General features: G+C 46.6%; 1 protein-coding gene across 3 annotated transcripts in view; it reads right to left on the bottom strand.

Annotated features, from left to right (window-relative positions):
- Positions 1-23,535, bottom strand: part of COQ8A (coenzyme Q8A) — a 43,227-nt gene that overhangs the window by 3,067 nt on the left and 16,625 nt on the right. For all 3 annotated transcript variants that reach the window (XM_069009296.1, XM_069009297.1, XM_069009299.1), the window contains exons 5-12: positions 16,707-16,781; positions 10,187-10,309; positions 6,488-6,573; positions 5,309-5,449; positions 4,119-4,200; positions 2,643-2,736; positions 1,671-1,812; positions 100-207 (exon numbers count right to left, since the gene is read on the bottom strand). In XM_069009296.1, the coding sequence (XP_068865397.1) occupies positions 100-207; positions 1,671-1,812; positions 2,643-2,736; positions 4,119-4,200; positions 5,309-5,449; positions 6,488-6,573; positions 10,187-10,309; positions 16,707-16,781 (851 nt within the window). The remainder of the gene's footprint in view (positions 1-99; positions 208-1,670; positions 1,813-2,642; positions 2,737-4,118; positions 4,201-5,308; positions 5,450-6,487; positions 6,574-10,186; positions 10,310-16,706; positions 16,782-23,535) is intronic.

The following is a 23,535-nucleotide window of genomic DNA, read 5'->3' as shown; positions in this document are numbered from 1 at the left end:
ACCTCAGTAAGGGCTCATTAAACTCTGGGAGCAGGGAATAATGAAAATCTGGTGACCACCAATGTTTGTGTAGGCAGAACAGTGGCTGCTTGGGCTTACCTTGTGCAGCTGAGGGTCATAGAAGAAGTTTGACCAGTTGGGGTCAGTCTGCATGTACCGGAACTCAAACAGCTCCCGCAGACACAGCACCAGGATGTTGTGACAGATCTTCCAGAACAAGGAGAGACAAGAAACAAGTCAGGAGGGCAGCAAGCCCTACTAACACCTCTAACTTAGAGCAGGCATCAGCAAACAGGGAACACATCACCACACCAGCAGGAACCATTCTCTATGCTGCCCAACTCCTGCAGAAGTAAAGGAGCACCTCTCAGCAACTCCCAGCCCACACCTGCAATGGGACATCCTTAGCAGATGGCACAGATGCTCCAGTGCTCATCCAACTGCATTTTGGCTCTGCCTTTTAACTTCCCAGCCTTGACTACACACAGGGTGGCTGCAAGAATGGAATCTTGCATGATACCCAGACCCACCAAGCACCCCTTTTGTGGGCTCAGCACTGACCCAGCATGAAGGATGAGCAGCAGAGCCACACCTCAGGACCAAGAGGCACAGAGAAGCAAGAGTACCAGTCCCTAAAGAGCCCCCTGCTGAATTACATACTCCAGCAGAACTTTTCTGTGAGAATTACTAAGCTGGAGCCTGTTCAGCAGAACTGCCAGCCACACTCTGCCCCTCTCCAGCTTCTGCAAAGCTGAGTGAAACATCACAGCCGAGGTGGAAGCTTGCACCAAATGCAAGCCAGACCCTGCTACAGGACATTGCCATTTGGGTCAGAAGGCAGAGGGTCAGCCAGGCCAGTTGCTTATAGGAAAGAAGGACTGCTCGTGCAGCAAGACCCCAGCTCACAGCCTTTTAAAATGAGTGCTGGTGATAGAGCAGGTCATTGCAGGGAACAGTCCCTAAGAATAGGCAGCCAGCTCTGGCACAGCTTCAAATCTAATGTGACACTGAGATTTGTTTATCCAGAGGAACAGACTCTGCCCTCTTCCCCAGTAACCTGCTAACAGCTGACAGCTCACACCAAGAAACACACACACATCCAAATACCAGGACAGTTATTTCTGCTACTAGAACAGCTGCTTGTCCCACCACAGCACTCCAATCCCTGGCTATAATCAGCACCAACGCCTACCTATCCCCACATCCCTACTCCTGTTTACTGACAGGTACTTTTCCAGCAGCCCTGTGCAGCACACGTCAGTCCTGCAGGAGATGACACCCAACTGCTTGCACTGGGATGATGCTGCAATTCTGCCCAGAAGAGCAGCTGCATAAGACCCCTTTTCCCCTTACTCACAGTCCCTCCCAAACTCAAGGTAATCAGAAATGGCATCACACAGCAAGGCTACCTCCCCTTCAGCTGCCCTTGCCATTCACCCCCTCCAACCCCTCCCTGCTGAATGCTGGTGCCTGCAAGGCCCAAACAAGCCTGCAGAGACTCCAGTGTTACTGCCACCTTCCCTAAACAAGTCTTCCTAGAGGCTCCAGCCCGTCCCTGACTCCAGCCCTGCTCAGGGTTTGCTGTGCCACGAGGCATGCCCCAGTCTGGCAGTCACAGGCAGGCCGAGCACAGGGCTCTGAGCAAGGGCAGTACAACCTCCCCACTTTACCTCATTTCGGATCTCCTGGCTCAGCCCTTCAGCTTGATCCAAGGGAAAGCCAGACACCAGCTCTGTGGTGAGCACATGCTTGCTGCACAGTTCATCTATTACTCTTGGGACATAAAAGAAGGGATGGTCTTTCAGCAGCTCCCTAGGGATGGAGAAAGGAGAGCAAAAGGTTTAGGAGCCCTGAGAGTAGACAAACCTCATCAGCAACACCTCACAGAGCCCTTCACCAGCCTCTCTCCACACCCTAGCTGGGGCTGTCAGGATGTTCTCCTCAGCAGTTACAGTAAGGATTAACTCAGCAGAAATCCTGCCAGTGCCTTACAGCTGCTGCCAGCTCATGAGGTCGCATCTCCTGCCAGAGCAGTGATACTAAGAAGGCTCCAGGCCGGTGCATCAAGGGGCACTGGGCTCTTCTGCTCACCCCACTTGGCTTCAGGGCCAGACTATACACATGGAAGAAAGGGCTTTGCCAAGGGGAGCGATGCCACAGGGCAGTTCTGCAGCAGGACAGGAAGAGCATCCAGCCACCATGTAAAAACAGTGCGGATGCTATGGCAAGTCACGGGAGCAGGCAGCACTGGTGGTGGTAACTGCTGTAAGAGCTGTAAGAGAGCTGAACTGAAAAGCTCCTAGGCTGAAGGATGGGAGAAGTTCACAACAGGTGACATAAGAACACAGAAGAGCACTGGAACCCAGCCTCAGGAGTTACTGAAGCACCTTCACATGTGGCAGAACAGACTTGCATGGGAAGAGAGAGGATAGGTGATCCCATTTCAGCTGACTGAAGCCATGCCCAGCTGAGACAAGGTGGTGATTCTGGGGGACAGCTCAGGCCACAACCACACACCCTTTGCCTGGGCCACATGGCAGGGCACAGCAGTCAGCTCCCCACCATCCCTGAAGTTAAGTAACCTCTCCTGCCTTTCACACCCACACACAGAGAAGGGGCTGAAGGCACTGGTAGGAACATACTGGAATTTCCTTGCACAGGCAGCTTCTCTCAGGTAGTCACACTCCAGGGCCAGCTCTCTGCTTACAACTTCAATCAAGTGCTCCGGGAACAAACCTGAAGGTCAAACAGCAGAGGAGAGAGCAGGCTTAGAAAAAAGGATCTCCTCAGGCTAAGCTTTCCAGAGCTGCAGCTGAGGAACAGCCTGCTATTCAGCCAACTCTGAGCTGAAGAGTGCAGGAGGCCCCAGAGAGCCAAGGTGTATTTCCAACTGGATGCAGGTTGTGCAGTAATTCCAGGCCCAAGCTACACAGCTGCTCCTAAGTCAAGGTACATCCACACCACTGTTCTATGCAGCAGAGCTCTGTCCTCTCCCAGCTCCCACCCCACAGCCCAAGCTGTCTGTTCCTGCTATCGGCATGGCTGTGCAGGGACACACACCAAAGACAAGCACCCAAACACTGGGCAAAAGCAGTAGAAAAGGCTCCAAATTGTATCTGCCTCCAAGTGGGAGCAGGCACTACCAGGTAGAAACAGTCAGCATGACTAATACAGTGCACTGCAGCAGCAGCACGTAGCCAGGGCCTGAGATGCCAAGCCCAGTCTTCTTAGCCTTGAAGTTGGAAAACCAATCTATTTCTTGGGCCAGACACAGCTGGGGCTGCAGCAACCCCTGCAGGGCCCTGCTGAGCCACCACAGAGAACAGTCCCAGATTTTGTCAGCACCCAGCCTGATTTTAGAGCAGCATTCGTACAGTCCCACTAAGATTTACAGCTGCTGCAGGCAGGTATTTGGAAAAAGGAGTATTAAGTCCTGCATTCTCTGTAGGAAAAGGGACTTATCCATGTGCTGGGACACTGAGCAAGTTCTAAGATTAACAGTTCTCCACAACTCTGATTGGAAAGAGCAGAGAACATCTGGGAAGAGCACAGAATGACAGGCATGGAGGGCTACAAGGAAACACGGAGAAGAATGAGTTCTGCCAAATGTGCCAGAAAATCACAGGACAAAGCAAAACTACCTCACCTGAATACTGCCCACACTCCAAGCCTAGAAAGGCATCAGAAGTGAGTATTGCCAGGCACTTTATACTTAGCCAAGAATCCCTATGGGTGTGTCTCTATAGAGAGCACACAGAGACAAGTGTGGGTTACTCTGACAGGCGTGTGCATACACATGGTCAGAAAAAATGCAGGTGCACTTCCCACCCCACTGAGTGGGCACTGGAGCAGGCACATGCCCAGCAAAGGCAGCAGCAGCTCTGCAGCAGGACAGGGGAACAGAGCATGGCTCCCCAAGCTGGCTCTGCACCCTCTGCCCACGTCTACTCCCTCTCCTGCTTTCTGCAGGAAATCTGCTCCTGTGCAGACTTAAGGATACTAAGTCCTTTTCCCCAGTCTATGGAGGGACAAATGAAATGCACTGCTTGAAAGGAGCTGGCAGAACTCAACTTGTACCAGTGGGAACACAGGGCCTGCCAGGGTCTCTGTCTTTTTACCTTCAGGGAGAATATTGCTCATGCTCAGGACAGCCATCAGGTTGTTGACATCACTGTTGATGCTCTGGGCGACTCCGGGGTACTGTGGGACAGAATGGGAGATGGCAGTGTTGAGATTAGATGACCTGGTTGTACAGGGCATGATGAAAGCACCTGGCTCAGCATCCACTGCCCCCACATCACAGCCACCTACATCCTGGCAATGAGCCAGGGCATTCCTGAGCCACACATCCCTCCTCTAAAAGCTTATTCAAAGCCCAGCATCTAAACCAGGGGACGGACAGAAAAGCAAAGATGCAGCTCCTTGCAATCAGGATGGCTTGTTCAGATCCTCTGATGGGAATTCTCCCAACACATGATGGGTTCTCAGACACACAAATCCCACAACAGGCACGGCAGTCAGTCATTTCCCTCCCACAGCTGAAAGCACACACCCCTGGAAGCCCCAGAGTGTGTCATTCCCAGCAGTAGGGCAAGTGGTGAGGCCCCAGCCCAGTCCTGGCAAAGGCGCCTCCTCCTGTTCTCACCTTGTCTGTTAGGAAGGGAAGGAGCCTACAGTGCTGAGGAGAATGTGGGCTGATGCCAGAGGGTTGAGATTCTGCTGCTATTACCTTGGCCTAACTTCAGAGAGTACTTGGGACACAAATGGCTTGAGAAGACATCAGCACCCACTGATACTATTTCTGAAGTCTTTCCACACTACAAAAACCCACCAATGAGTTGACCAGCTTTGCCTGGGATACTGCTCAGTCAGCAAGGGACCACATTCCTTTGGATTATAAACCATGCTATATAAGGAGCTCTAGAATTCAGTCTTGTTGGAAACAGCCACCTGAGGTTGCTGACACCCAGAAAGGGGCCTGGGGCATGTGCACATCCCAGGAAGGGGACTGACCTATAGAGCAGGTGGGACCCTCCCATACAGCCCTAAAAATACAAGCAGTCCCTTAGCACCATTATCCCATGCTGCAGTGACATACCTATGGGATGTCTCTTGCTCACCTGGACTCAGACTGGCTCAAGCTGCAAAACCTTTCCTGTCTTTTCCAGTCAGCTTGCACTAGGTAAGACATCACTAGACCCACATCTTCACTTGCATTAAAATGTTTCTTATTTGTCTAGCAGCACACAGGCAGCTCCCCTGCCCTTCTACGGGCTCAAACAAGACAAGGCTGGTCTGTAAAGCCCACCTGGATTTTCATGGCAACTTCTTTCCCATTTTTCAAGCGTGCCAGATGAACCTGACCAATTGAAGCAGCAGCAAAGGGGCGTTCTTCAAAGGACTCCAGTTTATCCCTCCAGTTGGGGCCGAGATCGTTGTTCAGAGTTTTCTACAAACAAATAGAAAGGATCAGGGCATGGGAAGCAAAGATTTTAAGACTTTCAGACTTGGAAATCACATTCCTCTAAGGTGACTGAGTTCTGAGTACCTATAACCTGCTTTCTAGATCATCCTCTGTGCCTTGTCATTGCACACCAAGGCAAGGAGTGGTCCAGCCAGCAATGCTGCCCCAGCACTGAACCAATGCTGATCAGATCTCTGTGAGGCTCTGCCCTAAAGGACAGAAATCTTTAACACAAACACCACTGCCTTGGCAATACAAACATCCCCTTTTAGGTGCCACTTGCTATCTTCCAGAAAATGAGCAAGGAGTTAGCTATTTCTCCTCTTTCATCATGCTGCCAAGCTGAACAGAAGCAATCCAGACATGACTCTCTTTAAGGCAATATTGACAATTAAACATCACAGCCTGCTTTAACAGCTTTTTTGCTACCCTGCCAGACTGCCATATTTAAGTTCTAGCTCTGCTTAGTGTCCTTCAGAAGATAAGTAGTGCTGGCAGTTCCTTTTGCACCACTCTTTACATGTTAATTTACAGAGAACATATACACTGTGGAAAGCAGACTTAAGTTTGCTTCCTTCTGGGTCTTCTTGATGGCAACTTAACCAAAATGGTAAGGACAAAGCTGCTGTTAATTTTCCAGCAGACTAAGGCTTGGCATGTAGACATATCTAGACACCAGCTTAAGACCCTAAAAAATAGAAGAGAAAACAGAAGGGAAGGCTACACTCAACAAGACCCTGTAACCATATTTGTGTGTAGCATCCTGTTCCATCAGCATTAATCTCAGGACATGAAAAACTCCCACATTTTTTTCCCCTCTGTCTAGACCCAAACTTCCAATTTTTTGAGAAGAAAGACAGCACATAATTGAGAGAAGGAATCACACGTTACCCACAACTGAAAATATGTAACATTGGAAGAATACTCTTTAAAATCCCCATCCTCCTCCCTAAGGTATGTCACAGGTGACTTTTATTCTGTCATTGTCCCTTTCCCTGATAAGCACTCAGGAATATTCCTCACCATCATCTGTTTTATTGGCATGAAGTCAGCACTCTGACGCACACGCTCAAAAATCCTCTGGAGATGGGGGTTGATGAAGGCATCATCTGCCAAGGGAAAGCACACAGCAGTCAGTGCAGGCACTGCATTCTCCAACACACACACAGATGTGCACCTGCATTCAGACAAGCCAGGCTGTCCTGCCCCAGGCACACTCCAGGGAAGGTTTTGGAAGTAGTCCTTTAGTTCTTTTGGTGTGGTAACAGGTTGCAGAGACCCAAGAGCAGAGTGCTCTGCCTCTGTCACACACCAGCCCATCTTCTGGCTGGCAGCACTACAACATCCAGGTCTAAGAGAGGCCACTGCCTCATGGAAACACAGGCCACAGAAGGGACCTTTGAAGAGCCATCCCAACGCTCCAAAGTTCCCAATATGGTTTAATCCAGTTCATTTTAAGGGGCAGCAGCTCCTCTAGAACACTGTGCAATGGTAAAACAGCACTTACACAAGTATTGAACTCTTGGAGAAATCAGCATTCAGCATCTGCTATTGTAAACAACTGTCCAAAGGCAGAGCAACTACAAGTGGGCAGAAGAGAACATAGCTGAGCCAGAACTTTTAAGTCAGAAGGATTTAGCAAATATTTACACTCTTAAGATAAAGGAGGGGCTGGGACATCTTGAAAGATTAGTCCTCTGCTTGAACAAAGGCTTCTACAACAACTCAGAGAAAAACTACCATTTCTGGCAAACTTTTCATTTCATAAATGATTAAGGAGGAATTAGATTTATCTGCTGCTCTCCCAGCACTGCAAAAGTCCAGGCTACAGGCCTTCATCCTGAGAACTGAACCTGCACACGCGACTGTGACATTCAAGCAGAAATTTACTGCTCCTCTCCAAATACACATGTATGAACCACCTTACATCTATCTCAGGAAACAAGAAATAAACTGTGGCCTTAAGAGGACTGTCCTGGGAAGAAGGATGGAAAGGAATGGAGAGAAAAAGATAAATAATGCAGAGATTATACTAACACTCAGCATTGTTTACAAATTCCCACTGAAGCCATAATAGCATTTAAAAGTACTAACAAAACCCCACTGTGGAACCAACAGGAGGTTTTTAAGAGGAGCTCCCATTCCATCACTGCAAGTTGGAGATGAGCAGGCTTTGCAGGAACAGTGAGTAGAAGCCCTGCTGTGACGGTACAAACCCGCAAGAAGGTGAGACATCGCATTTGCGTGTGCACTGCAAACACCAAAAGAAACACCTGCTCTGTCACTGATGGTGTGTCACTGCCCAGCCTCTGAACACTCCAAAAACTATTCTCAGGGGTATGTGAAGGTATTAACCATCATGCTGCAACATGCAACCTGCACTGCCAAGGGTGACTGGGCAGAAGGAGAATGGATCTCACCAAGAGCAACTCCTGCTCCCAGAAGCCATTTGTGTCACGGCATCAGCATCTGCTACAGGCATTTGAGATAAACTTCTGTTATTTGCTTTATTGCGGACATCTATAAACTTCTCAAGGTTTTGCAACCCCTAGTGTGAGAGGGCATCCATCCTTAGCTGGGGTGCTTGACCACCCCCCCTCTTTGTTCATGAGCACAATGTCAAATAGCCAAGGAACCTGCAAGTCCAGGTTGACTGTACAGAAACTCACCAGCAGTGTCAAAAATCAGTTGTGCGGTAGAAGCAACTCTGCCAAAGCCAGGCTTACAACATGCTGATGAATAAGGTTTTACGTCTTTGTGGTCAACTGGTGAGGCCTTACTGGAACAAAACACGCAGCAGGAGCCAAGGCAGGGCACTCTCAGCTGGCAAATGCAGCTGCCTTTCCAACATCTCCCAGAACACAGATGACTGGGAGCCCTTGGCATCTCCTCTGTGTAGGACCTTTAGGAATGTGGGTCCCTAACAAATCCACTGACTCCCACATCAGGGAGACACAGCAGACCATCAGGGCTTTTAAGGGCACTGCTGTAGGTAGCTCCTGCACACAATTAACACCCAGACCTGCGGATAGAAGCAGTGAATTCAAACTCACCAGGCCACAGAGAAGCCCGTGAAGTGGCAGGACCTGCATGAAATCCTCCTGTCCAAACAGCCAGCCCATGAAACAGACAATCTGCATTGTTGATGGTGTCTGATTTATTTCACCACAGCTGTCCCCCCAGCAAGGTCACCATGTGCCTGTGTTCTTGCCAGGCACAGCAGAGCCCACACACTTATAGCAAGAGTCCAAATGAGGGCTGGGTACAACCACTGAGGTTGCTGAAGGCCTGTTCTTGACACCAGAGTGAAGTCAATCAGCAAGTATTCGACACTCCTGCCAGAGCACCGTAACATTAGGAGACAGCAGGCAAGTTACAAAAATCCAGAGCATTTCTACTCCTCAGAGCCAGCCTTTCACAGCTACTCCCTCTGCACTCACATCCAGGCCTAGGGCAGCTGTGACCAGGCTTGGGCACACATCAGGCACAACTCAGTAGTGTCCCAAGAGTCTGAAATTAATCCCACCTATGGCAGATGAGTTTAACTGCAGAGCTGATTTCCAGGCATGGCTTGCTCAGCCCACATACCAGAGGCACTGGAAAGCAAGGAGCTCCTCCTGGATCTGCACTGTGAGCCATCAGTGGCACCTGGCAGTTTCCAGAGGGTGAGAAAACAGCATGTGGGTGGCAGCCTTTGACACAGCAGCTGATGCCTCCCACTAGGCTTTGCCAGGTGGCCATCAGCCTGGCACCCACCTAAACCAACTGATTAGCAAATGAAATGCCAGTCAGGGCTTTCTGGAACAAGGAACTGATCTTACTTTGTTGGCTAGCCCAAGTTATTTAATACTCTGCTAGATGCAGTCTCATCAGCTAATACCTACAAAAATTCAAGCAGAAGCACAAGCCAAGCAAACCAAGTACTTCAAACACTGAGACACTTACTCAGTTTCAGAAACATACTGAAAGATATTTCCAGACAAGTCTTACAGCTATTTTTGGCTGGTTCTTTCCTTCCCTATCAGGCTGGGCAGGAAGGCAAATTGGAAAGATCCAGATAAGGCTTGAACTGAGCACACCTGCCATCTCCCAGGAGTAACCTAAGAGTTCAGTGCAGACACTGATGTCACTCATGCCTTCACCTGTGGTCACTGGCCTCAGAGCTCAATGGGATAAATAGCAGTTTGAAGTCTTCTCAGGATGGAAACAAGTGTTTTATACCTGATAAGATTATCAGCTGTACTGGCCTTTCCAGTAAAGCTTCAGTGCCCACAGAGCACGTAAACCACAAACAGGTTGCTATAATGGGAGAGCATTGTGGATATAACCTTGACCACTTTTGGTGAAGAAAGAACAGGATCACATTCTTGTTGTCACCCTCCTCCTTTCTAGCAGGACACCTGCAATTGGAGTGTAGTACAGCTCTGCTTCTCAACAATTGTTTGTAACACAGACACTAAAATTCACAGTGTCACCCTACTGTCAGCCAATTTCAGTTATACACAATAAGGACATTGGGAGAGTGGTGGTGTATATAGTGCATACATCTATTTACTTCATACTGGGATTAGATGGAACTCAAACATTTCCATCACTGCTCTCACAGGAGAAAGCCATTTGTTCAATCTCCACATTCACTTGACACTGCCTCATGGCAGACAGCTGACCCTGTGTCACACCTGGCAGCACTAAGGACAGCTGAGGACTTGTGCTGCCACTTACCTTGAATGCTCAGCATCTGTCCCAGCTTTAGTGCTGCTCCCCGGACCTTGCACAAGGTTCTCACGATCCTTTCTGCATTGGCCTCTGACAGGAATGGGCTAGAATCCATCACTGCTTTCTTCCCTGAGGGCAAGGAGAGAGAGAGTATGAATGAAGAACACCCTTATCTTGACAAGTCCACTCCACTGTGTTAGCCCACATTCCACAGGAGATTTGCCCTTCCCTAGGGAAATCAAACCAGGACTACACTGAGTGCCTTCACTGCAACCCAGGGGCACGGACTGAAGCTGTACATGTGCCTTGGGACAACTTTGACATCGTTGGCTTGAGGACCAGGAGCAGCAAGTCACAGCCTCCAAGAACGTCTGTGCTGCTCTGCAAACCGTCTGGGATCCTGAGCAGATGTCAGTGCTTGAACTCACTGTACCAGCCAGCACAGCCTAAAACATTGTGCAAAGGTGTCTCGGGTCCCACACCATGGGCTGCAGCACAGCCATAGCCTCAGAAGGGCAGCAGGAGTGAGCCACAGCAAGGGGGAATCCTCAACACTCCGGCATAGACCAATAACAGGCCTCTTCCAACCTCAGAGTAGAAGCTTGCACAGAACAAGACCAAAATATACACACTCAAACACACACATTCCTGTCCCCAAGACTGGGTAAAGCCTGATGTCTGACAGGCTCAGAGAGATCATATGCAGCCATGTGCACACCAGTGCCACGGTTCCAAGTATGCAACAGGGGGATTGTGTGGCATAAGAAGCACTTCCCCTCCACTTTTAAATTTTTTTTTATTAAGGGAGAGGGGAAGGAAACCCTGATGGTCCCTTTGGGAGAAGCAGCCCAGAACTACCTTCCAGGGCAATGCCCAGTAGAGCAGGGACCGAGGGGGCAGGCAGACACCCGCCTACCACTTCTGCTGGGGCTGCAGATCAGCTCCTGCTGACAGAGAGCCAAGCAGGAGGAAGGTCAGGCCTTGCAGCCAGGCTGCAGAGCTCACAGCTAATATGCTGATCTTGCAGCTACATCGTTTTTAGAATACTTTAGAGGAACAGAGCACAGAACAGCTGAAACCCCTATAAACAATAAGCAGCACCCAAAAAGGCACAGCAGATGAAAACAGCCCTGAAGATCTCAGGCAGATGGAAATTACTGGTGTGCCATGTGCTAACTGGAGCAGCCAGAGATCCTCTCCACCTCCTGGTAGCTCTCAGGAAGGGTCTTAGACTGGCCAGGGGACAGGACAAGTAACAGAGACAGACTGAAGTAGCTGCTGTCTAAACTCTGGCAGCTCCCACAACTTGGTACCATTTTCTTGAGGTGCCAAGCACATTACTGATCTGACAGACACCCTTCAGTCCCTGTAAGCAGCTGGAGTGCTTACAGACCTTCCCTGCAGAAGTGATTCCACAGAACTCTCCTCTGGCAGAGCACAGATATGTGAGGTACATACTACTCTCCTGCCCTTCATCCCCCCTCTTTCCTTCATCTGCTATGTGGGATAGCAGCAAGATGGCACTGCACGTGGGACATCTCTCTACAAATCCCTGTCCTAAGTCAAGAATGTACAGGAAAAGGAAAGAGGAATAAAACCACCAGGAGTACACAGGACAACCATGCTGCTCTTGAGAGCAAGATACGGAAAAGCAGGAGGGGTCCAGAATTCACTATTTCCAACACACTGCAATCCTCAGAGCACATTTTGCTCTGGATAATGGATGGAAGGAGCCTTAGAGACTGAACAGCTAGAGCTACTCAGGGCAGAAGGATCTGGCTTTGCACACTTGAAAAGCTGTCTCTTAACTGTCCTATCAGGAAAACTGTGTCCTTAGCAATGATGAGGCAAATCCCTGTACGAGATGACACACAGGACCTAGGGAAAGTCCTGAATCAAAGCCGTGCCTTCCTTCACACCACTGCACACAAAACATCCTCCTTTGAGTCAGCAGCAGAATAAAGGAGTTTGTTAATGGTTAAAGCCACCTCCAGAAGCCAGTGAACCCTGACAGTTTTAAGTCTTATCAGAGAAAGAGCCAAACACAGGCAGGCCCACATCCTCTTCTCCTGGCAGGATTCTCACTGAAGTCCAGCCTGCAGGGGCAATACCCGATCACCAGGCAGCCCAACAGCACGTGAGCAGCTCTTGCTCATGTACTTTGCTACAAGCAGGCATGAACAAGAAGGTGACCTGGAAGCAAGACTGAAAAGCAGGAGTACGTAAATGGCAAGCAGAGAGAAAACAGACACAGGCTTCCAAGGCTGGGTGGAAAGAGAGTGGGGATAAAACCCACCACAAGTTCATGAAAAAATATACCAATTTTCAGTGAGTCAACATTTTACCCAAAGATGGCTGGCATCTTTTGGTGCCTCACATTATTTCCTCCCCATCTTCAGATCACAATAGGTTTCACCTATTTCATCAGGGAAAGAAAAAGAGGCAAATAGAAGTCACATACAAGCTGTGGCAGTATGGACACCTCAGAAATTAAGGCTCCTGCAGCCACAGTGCCTGGGCCTGTCAGTTCTTCCACAGAAAAGGCAGCAGGCACATGCCCTCACTAGTGCTTGACCCACTTTATTTTTTTTTCCTTTCCAAATTCAGAATCAGCATGAACCTTTCCAAACCTGTGTGCAACTCACAGCTGCATCACTCCTTTTCCACCTTCTATGCCACTGTCAAATGGAGAACTAGTGACTGGACTTTATGTGTATTTGTTTTAGGACCATCTGCCACAGAAACTTGGGGGCAAGGGAATACTCAAGAACATGGCCTAAGCACTTGGGACTGACAACCCAAGGATATTGCATTACTCCCTTTCATAAGAAAATCCCTCTGTGTTCAAATCCAGGCCAAGTGCCAGCCTGTCAGGGCTCTGTCCAGCCTGGCATTTGTGCAGTGCCTGAACAACTGCCCGGGACAGGTCATTAATAAGTGACAAAGTTGTCCTTGAACCCAGAGTCTCTTTACTTGTAACAGCAGCTGTTTATTTGGGCAGTCTCATTTTAATTGCTGGGAATTCATTTTACTTTCCCATTCCCACCCTGTGTGGGCCTTACACTGTAAATACACACTTTAAATACTGAGGCTGCCATCAAGGTCACCAGCGACAGAGGAGGTTATCAGCCTACCAGGAAAATTCAAACTGGAAATCAAGTAAGTCTTTCTCTTTTTAACAAAAAAAGATGAGCCAAACCCCTCAAAGATGGCAGCATTAGGACCTTAAGCCCTTTAAAAAAAAAAAAAAAAACACACACAAAAAAACCCAAAGAAACCTGCATCTACTCACAAGAATTTGGCAGCAGAAGGCATTTACATCCAGGACATCAGGCTTGGATGGAAAAGGAAGAAATTCACCAACTCTTGCACCAGACGTATTTGCTTTAGCCTAAGTCCCTGAAGAAGTAAATTGTTTATGGAAACAGAGACAATCCAAAGTAGAGAGAGAAGGGTCCTGTGGCTACTAGACAAGGATGGGGAAACTGAGCAGGAAAAAACAGATCAGCACTAGCACAATTACTAGAGAACGTGCAGGAGAGTAGGAATTTGCAGTCCCTCTGATAACAGCAATGGAAAGAAGAAGTACAAGCTGTGCTATCAGGATCATGTGTAGCTCAGGAGTGTCTGGCTTAGTGGTTGGGACTGAAGGACCAGTGTTTCTAACTCCATTTTAAAGGTATAGACACTTTAGTTTGTACTAACTAGGCAAGAGGAGGGCAACCAAGAGAAAGCTCTTCCTCATTACTCCTGGATGCCAGTGAGAGTGTGAAATTCTTAGGCATTGCCTTCGTGCATACACACATCCCACTTGTTCAAGTCTGGAGTGCCAAGAAGTTACTATTAATATTGCAGCAGTAAGGAGAGAAATTATATCCTCTAGCAGCTTCCCAGGAACAGGACAATATGTCATTCTCAAAAGAGACAGGTCTTAGCCCAAACTCATGGTGCTGGCAGCCACAAAACCTGGGCACAAATGCCTCAAGCTGTAATCAGAAAAGGGGCACAGAGGTACTTCTAAAGAAATATAGAGGTACTTATGTCAAGAGATTTGCACCAAGAACAGCTCAGGCTGGTACTGTCAGAAGAGCAGTAAGAAAATGGAATCTTGGACTCCCACTGTGTCAGTATCCTCTGCTGTGCATTTCTGCAGGAGCAGAGCCCATGGAGAGAGCTCTCATTCATGGAGCCCTACCCACCACTGTGAAATACTGTGGAAAACACATCCGAGGACACCAGCCAGAGGCTGTAGCTGAGTCACCTGGAAACCTTCTGTGTCTGGCCTGAGAAGCTCCAGAAGAGTTCGAAGCTTGCACATCTTTCACTTTTGCCTCACCTCCACACTTGCTGCTCTTGGCTCATTCTCAGTTCCACTATTGATATTATTCTCCTTTACAGCACAGCCTCTACTCCAAGATCTTATCTAAGCAGACTTGACAGCAAGAGGAGAAGCAACAAGGAAAGACAAACAAACACCTAAAAATAAAAGCCAGGTCATTTTCTAATTCCCTGCCTAGCACTAAAGTTGGCGGTTCTCATTGCCTTGTTTTTTAATCAACGTTTGTTCAAGAAAATCACTCTTCCCAAAGCAGGATTCAAGACTGTAGAGCAGAGTTCTGACACAGGAAAATAATAGTTTTCCCAGGAAGAAAAAAAAGTTTAGAGGTGCAATTGCTTTATTGCAAGGAGAAAGCGTCTGCTGCCCTCTAAATTAAAAAAAAAAAAAAAAAAAAATCCTTCTCATGCTGTAAGGGAGGGGAACAAAGCTCATGTTATTCCCTCAAACTTCATAGCTCTGCAAACTCCTGTTTTCACTTGGGGTGTGCCCAGTTAGAAAATACTCTGGCAAGCAGAGAAATACCAACAGTTGTGCAATTCCACCTCTGTTACAGGCAACATAAATCATCAGCTTCCAACAGGTATCAACAACCTGTCAAACATCCCAAGTGCTAAAAGCAAAAACCCTTCAAGGATTCTCTACAGGATGGGCTGTGTTTGCCTGGATTCATGTTGTTAAATCAAAGCAAAGAAACCCACCCATCCTCACATACCTCAGGTCTTAGAGAGAAACAAGAACTCTTTGCCAAGGATCCTTTTTCTCTGCTGGGCTGCTCAGCACTGCCTTGCAGTTAATATTTGCATCTTGGTATTCCTAGTACAAGCAGAGTCCTGGATTGTCCACAACCTCTGCCTCCCACTAATGGAAATATATTTCACATTCTGCAGTGTTGTTTTAGGGTTTGGGAATTTCTTTTGGTTGGGATTTTTTTGTTCAGTTGCTTAGTTTTTTTAGTGTTTTTCCCCCTTGCAAATGTCTTCATTTTCCAGCCACTCCCGTACCTCCTGAAACAGAGGTTCAGTTTCCATCCTATTTCCACCCCCAAAGATGATCAGGGTGAAGACAGAAATTGGCTTTGTAGTAGAATACTACCAGCCACAGAGGAAAGTTACAAGGACCCAGCAGTTGTCATTATCTCAAAGTAGTGCTTCTGAACCAGGAACGATTTGACTTCATTTTTACTTCTAGCTACAAGTACTTCAACCTTTCATCAGCTCCCTCCAGTCACTGGAAGTAACCTGAACACACAACCATACCAGCCAAACCAGAGAGACCAGCTGAAGACCAAACAGCCTGCAGCAACTGTCACAGACATTGACATTTTGCAGTATCCCACCAAAGCTTTTCCTGGATAACAAACAAGTGAATGGAACCATAAACTTTAGAATAAATCTCATGGCTTCTGAAGAACACCACCATGTATTTCTATGCTCTAAACCACTGATCCCCACACACCCCACCATATCTTACCAACACCTTTGCTTAGAAGAAAGCCACCATGACATGATCAGGTACAATTTAGGAACATTTACCTCTAACTTCAAAAGCTGGGAAGGAAAGAGGATCAGGTCTATTTGCACAGCACAGCCTTTTGCATGTTATGAGGATCCTTTAGAAGGCAGCAAAAGACAGATATTGGAAATAGACAACTGCCATTTAATTTTAATTGCATAAAGTGCTTTGCCTCTCTTACAAGACAGCAGCTATCCTCCAAGTTCCTCCTAGGCAGAACATCCTTTAATTTCAAACAGACTACAACCACTAACAAAATTTTCAGACACACAGGCTCATCTAAAGTTTCTGTACTGATAGAAATACATGGTTTCACTGAACAGTTTAAAAAGAATTGTTAAGACAATCCAAGAATGGGCACAAGGATAGGATTCAACCTCAGGGTTGGCTATGGAAAAGTAAAGCTGTACAAACTGTGCTGGCACAAACACATTCTCTGGAATATTCCTCTGACCTCTGTCTATGTAGTGAGGCTGTGGCATAGGGAAATGGGAGAAGAGCCAAGAGATGAAGGATTATATTGAAAATAGAAGAACTACCCATATCCTCCCGTTATTCTGCTTTACCATCCAGCCTTCAAAAGAATACAAATCTTGGAAACTCAGGTAAACTGTGTCTGGGGATAAAATAAAGAGGAGGAAAAAAAGAAAACAGTATGAAATTGAAAGGGCTTACCACTGTGTTCCTCAGGTCTAAGGCTCTTCTTTGCCACTTCTGCCAAAGCCCCAATGCCAAGACCAACAGCTAGTCCTTCAAAATAAGGAGAAAAAGACTCAAGTCAGAGTGAAAAAAATACTTCCAAGCCATATACAGAGGCATTTTTGGTAATTAACTTTAAGCCACACATTCAAATGCACAACAGCTCTGTTAGAACATCCTGGGGTTTGCAATGGAGTCATCTTCACTTGACAATGAAGAGTTTTCTCCTATACTTCTTCAGCCCAGCATGCCAGCCAGGAATCATAGGTTAGGCCAGTCTGGGACATCTGGCTTTTATAAAGCATGTCACAAGTGTTACTCAGAGCTCTGTGCTCTGGCTGATGTCCTGCTCTAGACTCAAATCATGGAGCTTAAAAAAAAGAGGAAAAAAGAGATGCCAAAACTCTCACAATCATGGTTCTTAAAGTACAATTCTCAGGAAGGAACAGAATCCCTCTCAACCCCCACCACGCCACCATAGCAGGAAGAAAAACTGTATTTAGGATGAAGCCACTGCCAGAGTGTAAGGTTTTGCAACCCTGCTGTCTAAGCCATAAATTTAATTGTGCTCATTAGCTATCTCTTCCTTCCATGTGCTCATTGACTGTAATGAACAGAAACATGTTTTGCCTGAGGCTCACCTTACACCAGCAGTGTTGTAACCTGCAGTCCCATGGAGCTGGTTGAGGGAGTAATCCCACACAGCAACAGTAAGACCAGGAGACAAAACAGCAGCAATCCACATGAACTATCACCCTGGCAAGCAGTGAATTCCAGGGTGCTGTTTCACAGCCACAGGTTATGCTACAACTACAAAGGCAGCACTATCTGCCTCCACTAACCAGAGCAAAGCCACTGGAGATTAAATGAGGCACAGATCTAATCATGCAGCAATCCATACTACCAAAGGTCTTGCTGCCTTCCCAATATCAAAATATTTCTTTTTTTAGATAATAAATTACATGGGCAACCAGAACAGATGGTGCTGCTTCACATCTCCTCAGCAGTGGTGCACCCTGCCATGCTGTACTCCGACACTGCTGACAGCACTGTTTTCCAAGCACCCCAAGCCTTCCTCAAGGCACTACTGGAAAACTTCCCAGGTAAAACAACCAGGAAACAAAGTCAGCACAATGAAGGAAGCAGAGCTGTCCAGCACATGGCATTTTGCACATGTGCAGGAAGAGCCACAGGCACAAGTTTTGTCAACTGAAGTGAGAAAGCCTGGCCACAAACAAGGTGACCCTCATCCTGCACTGTAGTTTTTCCTCTCACCCACCAGGTAATTACAACCCCACCTCTCCCAGTACAATTTCAAGCTTGTATAGTTGATCTGCTTCAAAAACAGCTCCACTTTCAGTCTTACAGACTACATGCACTGGGCCAGAGAATCCAGCATAAGGTGAAGCACAGGAGGCATCAGTGACATTACAAGGTGGTTGGGGTTTGGGGGTTTTTTTGTTGGTTTAGTGGGGTTTTTGTGGGGCAGTCTTTGTTTGGGTTTTGGTTTTCTTTTTTAATTTTTCTATATTTTCTGCAAGTTTTCCTATGGAGTTGCAACACTGAAATGACAAAGCCTAAGGAAGTCTCATATTAGTAGCTAACCTGTGCAGACCCTTCAGTTGTGCCAAACCAGGCATCACCAATGAGCAATTGTTTTGCACCAGAAATCCAGAGATTTTATTAGCTAAACTAAGTGAGAAAAATAGCCCTAGGCTTCACAGTAAACAAGCAAAAAGGCTTTTCAAACACAGCATAAACAACACCTATTAAAATGCTGATACATGATCATTTCCAATCAGATCCCACATGCAAGAGAGTAACTTGGAGCAGGCAATACCAAGAGTCAGACAGGAAGCCAATAAAGACATCTCATCAACAAGAGTGATTTTCTAGACTAAATACAACTCACAGAACATTTCTGTTGGCCTTGATCCCAGTCTCACCACCTCCAAAACAATGCTCCCCACTGTAAATCAGCTTGGTCATTATCAGAGCTAGACTGAACTGACTGGCAGTAATTGGTTTCAAATTAAAAACATCACATCATGTTCTAAAGGCTCTATGATCAATGTTTCAAATTAAAAACTATGAGATTTACTGCCAGGACATAAAATAAAACATATCTGAAGTTTCTAATCTCTTCATCATTAAGACAAACCACTTCTAAAGTAAATGAAAGACTAGGAACTAGATTCTACTCTTATCTTCCAGAATAAAGCTGGAGAGGTTATCTCTTGTTTAAAAGCAGCTTGGGTTTACATCAGTGTGGGCAAGATCAGACTACAAATGAATGTGTTTTGCACCTTCTCTCTCATGGATGTGCACAGCTGAGCATCTGTACTAATATTGTAGACTGCACTAGAAGAAGAGCTCCTTTTTCAATAGGTACTCTTACAGTTTCCTCACTGCTCCACTGTCATTTCAAAAAAAAAAATGAACTCCAATCACCAGTCAACAAATTTTAGATAAACGGAAGTCAGACAAAAACATGTGCATGGTTAAAAAGATCTGAAATTTAAACAAAGGCTTCAAGCATCTTCAAACTATAATCACAGTGTTTGCTGCTGCTTAGCAGTCAAGCTTGAAAAAACGTGTTTTTGTTTGGGGTTAAGGTGTTTGCCCTCCCAAGTAACCACTACAGATGCTGAGGTCCGGCTTCCCAGGAAGTAGCTGAACATCTGCCTTCCAGGAGGGAGTCATGAATGAACTTTTCTTGCTGCTTTGCTTGAACATGGACCTTTCTTTGCTTCCCATCTTAAACTGTCTTTATCTCAACTCCCAAGTTTTCTCCAAGTTCTTGCTCTTTCCTATTCCTTCCTGCAGTGGGAGGAAATGAGTAAGCAGCTATATGGGGCTTAGCTGCTGTTCTTCACCTGTTGCCAGGAACAAGTCATCCCTCTGAAGAACCTGTAGTACTACAAAAACACTCTCCTCTGGGCCACTAATCTACTTGCACAGGTCACTCCTTATGTCCTTCACTTTCCTTGTCTGCAAGATGTGTATTTCCTCTAAGATTAATCATTTTGGGACAGTTCTCAGCATTACTCAACAGCCATGGTACAGCACCTTGAGAAATAATATCCCTAAGCACCTCTACAAAGCCCTTCTGCATTTTGCAGATTATTTCAGCCTTGGAAAAAGCCACTTGGTTCTATACCAGCAGAATGGCTCTTTAAGATATTTTCCAGGCATCTGCAGCATCCAAGACACTTCAAACCAAGCCCATCAGGAGATGATCTGGAACCAGTTTTGTTCAGGAGAATCCTCTGGCCCAGCAACTGACACAACAAAAACAGGAGCCGAATGGGCTGTTATCACTCTGCTAAGCCTGCCAAGTGAGGCGAGACCCTCCCCTGGAGCAGCCTGTGCCCTGGTTTTGGACATGTAAAACACCACATTCACCACACAGCAAACACTGCAAGCTCCTCAGCTGGGCAGGGCAGAGAAAAATATAAGGAAAGGCTCATGGATCAAGATAAGGACAGGGAGATCCCTCAGCAATCACCATCACAGGCAAAAGAAACTAATTTCCCCAGGTTGAGTTTAATTTATTACCAATCAAATCAGAGTAGGATAATGAGCAATTAATACTAAATCATAAAAGACATTCCCTCCTACTCCTCCGTTCTTCCTGGGTTTAACTTTATTCCTGAATTCTCTACCTCCTTCCCCTCCACAGCAACACAGGGGAAGGGGATAGCAGTTATAGTCAGTTCAACACACACTGTTTCTGCCGCTCCTTCCTCTTCGGGAAGAGGACTCCTCAGGCTCTTCCCCTGCTCCAGCGTGGGGTTACTCCCCCAGGAGACAGTTCTCCACAAACTTCTCCAGTGTGAGTCCTCTCCATGGGCTGCAGTTCACAAACTGCCCCAGCATAGGCCCCTTCCACAGGGTGCAATCCTTCAGGAACAGGCTGCTCCAGCACAGGCCCACTGCAGGGTCACAAGTCCTGCCAGCAAATCTGCTCCAGTGTGGGCTCCTCTGTCCACAGGCCCTGCCAGGACCACGCTCCAGTGTGGGCTTCCCACAAAGTCGCAGCTTTCTTCAAGCATCCACCTCATCCACCCTGGGGTCCTCCATGGGCTGCAGGTGGATCTCTGCTCCATTGTGGACCTCCATGGGCTGCAGGGGCACAGCTGCATCACCATGGCCTTCACCACAGGCTGCCAGAGAATCTCAGCTCCAGCATCTGGAGCGCCTTCTCCACCACCTCCTTCCCTGACCTTGGTGTCTGCAGGGCTGTTTCCCTCACTCCTCTCTCCAGCTGTAGTTGTGCAGGTTTTCTCCCCTTCTTAACTCTTATCCCAGAGGTGCTGCCAACCACTGATCATGGCCTTGGCTTGGAGCCACCTTGGAGTCAGACACGGGGGAAGCTTCTGGCAGCTTCTCACAGAAGCCACCCTGCAGCCAAACCCTTGACAAGCAAACCCAATACACTCACTTGTCACTCACATGACAATCTGAATCCTGCAGCTGTCAGGCCTGTATATACTTTACTAACATACCTCAGACTAGGTTTTTGCTTTTTTTTGTTTTCAAAATTGTTAAAATCACATTAAATCTAGACTTTGCCACAAGCTTCCTGAATCTTCTTTATTGCAAAAGGACCTTATTATATCATTAAAATAATAAACTTAGAAACCAGTAATATGATTAAGGGAGACAGGAACAGCTTAGAAAAGTCAAATAAGGCAAGGAAGGGAGAATGGAAATAAAGAAAAAAAATCAAGAACTGTGTGGGTGGAACTGATGACCCATCAGGCTACAAAACAAGCACGGAACAAAAAAACTGCAGAAAAATCTGTTTTGTCAATTACAATCCTGGGAAGAAAAAATAAATAAAAATCAAGGATGCTATTTAGTACTATAAATACACCCATCAGCAGTCACTCTTGCTGCTGCAAGAAGCATACAAAAATACCTATAAAGGACAAAAAAGTTCAGTAGAGGATCTTGTGCTGATCACAGAGCAATATTAGCTCAGTATTACAGGCAAGTGTTGGAAAACATGATCTTCAATCTTTCCAGTAAAACGTTCTTTGCCCCCAGAAGAGGTGAGAAGCCAAGGCAAACTCAGCAGTCCAAGTATTTTTGCCTCCTGCTGCTAATTTGTCCATCACACCCAGCACAGTGTCCTGACATCATGGCACAGCTGAACACTCCCTATAACACTGGAGGGGACAAAAAAAAAAAAACCAAAAAACATACAAAGACAGGAGGAGGAATGGGATCATGCCAATAGCATGGGAATTCAGCTATCTGAACCCCAGGAATAGTTACATGAACTCTGTTTTTGACCTACTCAACAACACTTCCATCTTATCCAACCCTAAAATAATACTGTTCTAATATGGAAATAAAGGGGGAAAGTGGACTTTATCCAAAAAAAGTGTAAAAAAAAGTCAGAATCAAATGCTAGTTTGACTGGTGTGGAGCTTGTAGGAGAAGAATCCACCTCAGCCACTTTATTTCCCAGAATGATTTCTTGGGGTCTTCAAATGAAGATGGCATCCCGAAGCACACAAGAGAATTCCTGCACAAAAAAACTTACTTGCTTTAAGCTACATTCCCTCATGGATATGGAGCAGCCTCCTGCCCTAAATTATTTTTAAGGCAATGTAAAGAGCCAGGTGGTAGAGCAGGAAATAATCACTCCCCACCTCTGCCATTCCTTGTTCAATTCTAATCATTTGAATGTCCTAGGAAGCAAGGACATAGCTAGGTCACTAACATTCCACAGGTTAACAGTGGTATTTTCTGCAATATTTCCCCATCCTCCCCCATCCAACGTGGCCTTGAACACTTCCAGAGATGGGACATCCCCACCTTCTCTGGGCAGCCTGTGCCAGTGCCTCACCACCCTCTGAAAAAAGGATTTCTTCCTAACAACTAATCTAAGCCTGCCCTCTGTCAGTTTAAAGCCATTATTCCTTGTCCTGCTACCATAGGCCCTTGTCAAAAGTCCCAAAATATTACCAAAGGATATCTTAAACTGAAATAAACTACCTATAGACTACATCTGTTGTTTGCTAAGCCACTGTACTGACAGTACTGTTTCTCTTTGCTGTTGCAAACTAAAATTCAGAGGGAAAGATAAGCAATGCATGCTAACAAGAGATTGCAGAGACCAGAGAATCTGAACACCATTTCTGCAACACAGTTTTGCCCCAGAAGCACTCTGAAAGCAAGCACTCCGTCTTGCCAGCCATTTTAATCATATAAAGCAGACAGCTGGAAGAGAAGAGCAAGAACAAAAAGAAAAAATTATACACAGAAGTATGTCTGGAGATGCTGCTTATAAACAATCTCTTTCTTTCCTACTCTCCCTTAGTGGTTTTGGTCTGATGGGGCTATTTGTTTTGGTTTTTACCTTGAGGTTAGGAGAAGACAGGTTATACCTCCCCTAGAAGCATGAGTCAGCCTTCCCTCACACAACAGCCTTGGGTGCCAAAAGCTGGAACAAAGCAACAGCAGTAGAACCCAAAGTTCACAGAAGATGTGGTCATTGCCACTTCACATCCACCAGCTGTCAGCAAGCAGCAACAGGTGAACTCCAGAAGATGACAGCAAAAAGTGCTGTGATACTTGTCATAAACTTCAAGGCTAGATTAGAATGGAGACCTGTGTGCTACTAGAGCTTAAGAAAACAGCCCAGTGAGTTTTAAAGTGATGTTACTCCAAAAAGCAGATCAGGAACCCTGCTTCCCTTTAAGAAATACTAAGCATGTTGTAAAGCCAGAGTTCCTGCAATAGACTACAGGGTTAAAGAGATCTGACAAGCATGAAAAACTTACCACGAAAC

This window comes from Aphelocoma coerulescens, chromosome 3 (assembly GCF_041296385.1).
Source record: "Aphelocoma coerulescens isolate FSJ_1873_10779 chromosome 3, UR_Acoe_1.0, whole genome shotgun sequence".
In the NCBI taxonomy this organism is placed as follows: Eukaryota; Metazoa; Chordata; class Aves; order Passeriformes; family Corvidae; genus Aphelocoma; species Aphelocoma coerulescens.
This window is presented reverse-complemented; position numbering and strand designations above follow the sequence as displayed.